This window comes from Zeus faber (assembly GCF_960531495.2).
Source record: "Zeus faber genome assembly, chromosome: 15".
NCBI lineage: Eukaryota > Metazoa > Chordata > Actinopteri > Zeiformes > Zeidae > Zeus > Zeus faber.
Genome location: NC_137194.1, coordinates 22752946 through 22756624, shown reverse-complemented (window position 1 = coordinate 22756624; position 3679 = coordinate 22752946). Strand labels below are relative to the sequence as shown.

Sequence of the window (3679 nt, the reverse complement as noted above, 5' to 3'; positions counted from 1 at the left end):
TGTAGGAGAAGTCATCAATGTCAGTGAAAAAATGTGCCGCCATGGCGATTACATATATACTTGTCTCTGCATAGGAATTCCTGCTCCTTTTTAGGGCAGTTTTCAAGGTGTAGGATGGATGGAGAATCGTGACGCACCTGTACCTTCATATCAGAGGATATCCCTATTCCCTAAAATATCGGATTGATGTTTTTGAAACACCGAAACATATTTGTCATCTTGAATGGGAGAAATACTTCATTTGTCCATCATGATGGCCTTAGCATCCCAAACTAAAGGTCTGAGGTCTAAGGTTGAACTAAAGGTCTGTACTCTGTGCTAGCCCACGGTTCAAGTTTTAGACACAGAATCGGTACGGACAAGTTAAAAAAACATCATCTGACGTAGAACCACGTGACAATATGGCGACTGATATATGCTTTAAACTTTGTTGGTGTACCTCTTTCTTTTTTCCTCCAGACAGTTTGGAGGAGAGGCTATCGCTCAGCTACACAGATGAACAACCGGAAGGAGGACATGGAGATCTCCTCTCACTACCGCCAGCTCCTCAGGGAGCTCAACGAGCAGCGGCAACACGGCATCCTTTGCGACGCTTGCGTCATTGTCGACGGGAAAATATTTAAAGCCCACAAGAATGTGCTCCTGGGCTCCTCACGCTACTTCAAGACGCTGTACTGCCAGGTACCTGTCAAGGAAATCTGCCAAATGGCTTCTTTCACTTCTGAGTCTCGCCTTGTTCGGTTGATCAAAGTTGTGTTCCGAAAAGAGCTATTTTGATCTATTTATATCGTAGATTAAATATATGCGGCAGGGGCATGGATAAATATGGGCTTTGAAACATTGATTTGAGTGGAATTTATTCTGGTCCCGCAGGTTAAGAAAGGAGCAGAGCCTCACCACCAGACCACTGTCACTCATCTGGACATCGTCACGGCTACCGGCTTCAAGGCGATACTGGACTTCATGTACTCTGCACACCTCGCTCTCACCAGCAAGAACGTGATAGAGGTGATGTCGGCCGCCAGCTACCTGCAGATGACGGACATTGTCCAGGCCTGCCACGGCTTCATCAAGGCCGCCCTGGACATCAGCATCCGCTCCGAGATGGCCGACGAACTGGCCGACTTCGAGATGGGAGCTGTGGCTGCCGCCAGCATCGGGGGCGGGGGAGGAGGCGGCGGAGGGGTGGGGATCGTAGGAGGAGGGGCCGGAGGCGGTGGGATCGTTGGCGTGGCGTCCGAAGCCCTGGCCTCCATCATGTCCGGTCGCAGCACGTCCCCGTGGCTGGGCCGACGCACCAGCCCGGCCAACTCCTCCGGCGACTCGGCTATTGCCAGCTGCCACGAGGGGAGCAGCACCTACGGCAAGGAGGACCAGGAGCCACCCAAGAGCCATGAGAGCCAGGAGGACGGCTGCCATGACTCGCAGCCCGCCTGGCCACACGACTACAAGCCTGTCATTGTCAAAGAGGAGCAGGTGTCCCCCGCCTCGTCCTCGCACCCAAGGGACGCTCCGGGGGGAGCTGCCCAGGGCCAGGGGGAGCAGGGGGTCGGTGGAGTTTCAGGGAGAGGAGGCGGAGGAGAGGGGCCTTGGCCGCCCTCAAGCTCAGGCCGCAGGAAGAACAGGAAGAACAAGGACACAGTCAGACATATTACCCAGCAGGCCGAGGGGAACAGGGACCGGGAGCGGGACAGCAGGCCTGGATCTCCACTGCCCTCCATGTTGGCGGTGGGCGGGTGGAGCTACAACGGACAGGACATCTCAGGTAGGAACCTGGCTTCTGGCCTCCATCTCTATGTCACTTCCCTTCACAGTTAAGTAGCAAGAGAGTAGTGCTCTGTGTTGCTACAAATACGATAAGTGGAGTTGACTTGAGACCAGATGAGATGAAAAGAAAAATACAAGAACAGGACTGAGCTGTGGTCCGGAGAATAATTTCCTTGAGTGTAGATAGGATTGAGGTATGTAGGTCCTTGTGGTTTTCCTGAAAATAGCTTGAGCAGGGATTCAATGAATTGAATCCGCAGTTTGCAAATCTACTTAGTTAGTTATGTAATTGGGCAATGCACGGTGAGATAATTACGTTAGGTGAGGTAATGCTGAGGACAATTTGTGTCTAGCTAGTTTGAGCTGCTGGGATGGCTTGTGCAATGGTGTTTCCACAGAAAATCAAGCTTGCAAGCTAATAGGAATACACATAAGTGTGTTTGATATCGTGAAGAGCATCAGTCTGGTATTCCGGTCCATTCCTGCTCAGTTGAATCAAATGACCTGCTTCCTTGGCTGTGCCAGATTAGTTTGCTTTCCACAGGTACCTGTTAGTCCTAATGTGATTATCTCAAATCTTGGAGGTGTGAGGTGAACCCAGGGGTAAACTCCTCTCCACATCTTAACATCCAGATATGCACACACACACACACACACACACACACACACACACACACACACACACACACACACACACACACACACACACACACACACACACACACACCACACACACACACACACACACACACACACACACACACACACACACACACACACACACACACATGAACACCCACTTACTCACACTTTATTTTGAGAAAGCGTCCCTTGATCCACAGACTTACAGGAGAGTTAAGTGAATTCCTGAACACAAAACTGAAAGACTCCTGTATGTGTGTGTGTGTGTGTGTGTGTGTGTGTGTGTGTGTGTGTGTGTGTGTGTGTGTGTGTGTGTGTGTGTGTTTGTTTTTGTGTGTGTGTGTGTGTGTGTGTGGGTATCTGTCTTTCTATGTGTGTGTGTGTGTGTGTGTGTGTGTGTGTGTGTGTGTGCATGCGTGCGTGCGTGCGTGCATGTGTGTGTGTGTGTGTGTGTGTGTGTGTGTGTGTGTGTGTGTGTGTGTGTGTGTGTGTGCTTTGGGGCCCAAGGCGTCGATAGGTAGATCATTAAAAGTAAGAGAAGCTAATCCTGGGCGCATTAAGGGAGTTGGCTGTGAAATGGGCACACGCGTCGCGCAGCTAAAGAAAACAGGATAATTGAATTGACCTGGGTCACTGCGCGGATTACCAGCGCGTCCTCACCGCCGCAGACTCCTCCCCCTCTGCCTCCCCCTCTCTGGGGTTTAGGGAAGGGCCTCGGAAAGGGCAAGTGAGGGGGGGAGAAGAGACGAGAGAGAGAGAGAGAGAGAGAGAGAGAGAGAGAGAGACAGAGAGAGACAGAGAGAGAGAGACAGAGAGAGAGAGAGAGAGCAAGGGAGAGAGAGAAGGAGAGAGAGAAGGAGAGAGAGGGGAAGAGAAGGAAAAAGAGAGAGAGAGAGAGAGAGCGCGAGAGAGATGGGGAAGGGCAGAAAGATCCGCAAAAGCTTATATAGGAGTTTGTCGACTTAATTCCGAAGTGTCCTAAGTCGTGGATTTCATGACCTGCACACACACAGTATTACAGAGCCCACGTCGAAACTGCCTCTTCAAGTTACTGTCTCTCTACACTCTCTCTCTTTCTCGCTCTCTGTCTCTCTCTCTCTCTCTCAAACACACACGCACGTACGCACACCGACAAACACACACACACACACACACACACACACACACACACACACACACACACACACACACACACACACACAGAGTATGTGCTACTGTTTCTCCGTATGCACCGTAATGGAACTGGGGCTGGACTTTTTTTGGCAGCCCG

At 51.1% G+C, this 3679-nt stretch overlaps 1 protein-coding gene across 1 annotated transcript in view; it reads left to right on the top strand.

Moving 5' to 3' along the window:
* Nucleotides 1-472: 472 nt before the first annotated feature.
* zbtb46 (zinc finger and BTB domain containing 46) overlaps nucleotides 473-3679 on the top strand; it is a gene marked incomplete at its 3' end in the record, with an annotated part of 37099 nt that continues 33892 nt past the window's right edge. The window contains exons 1-2 of the mRNA XM_080015498.1: nucleotides 473-681; nucleotides 874-1765. Coding sequence (XP_079871624.1) covers nucleotides 496-681; nucleotides 874-1765 — 1078 coding nt within the window. The 5' untranslated portion in view covers nucleotides 473-495. The remainder of the gene's footprint in view (nucleotides 682-873; nucleotides 1766-3679) is intronic.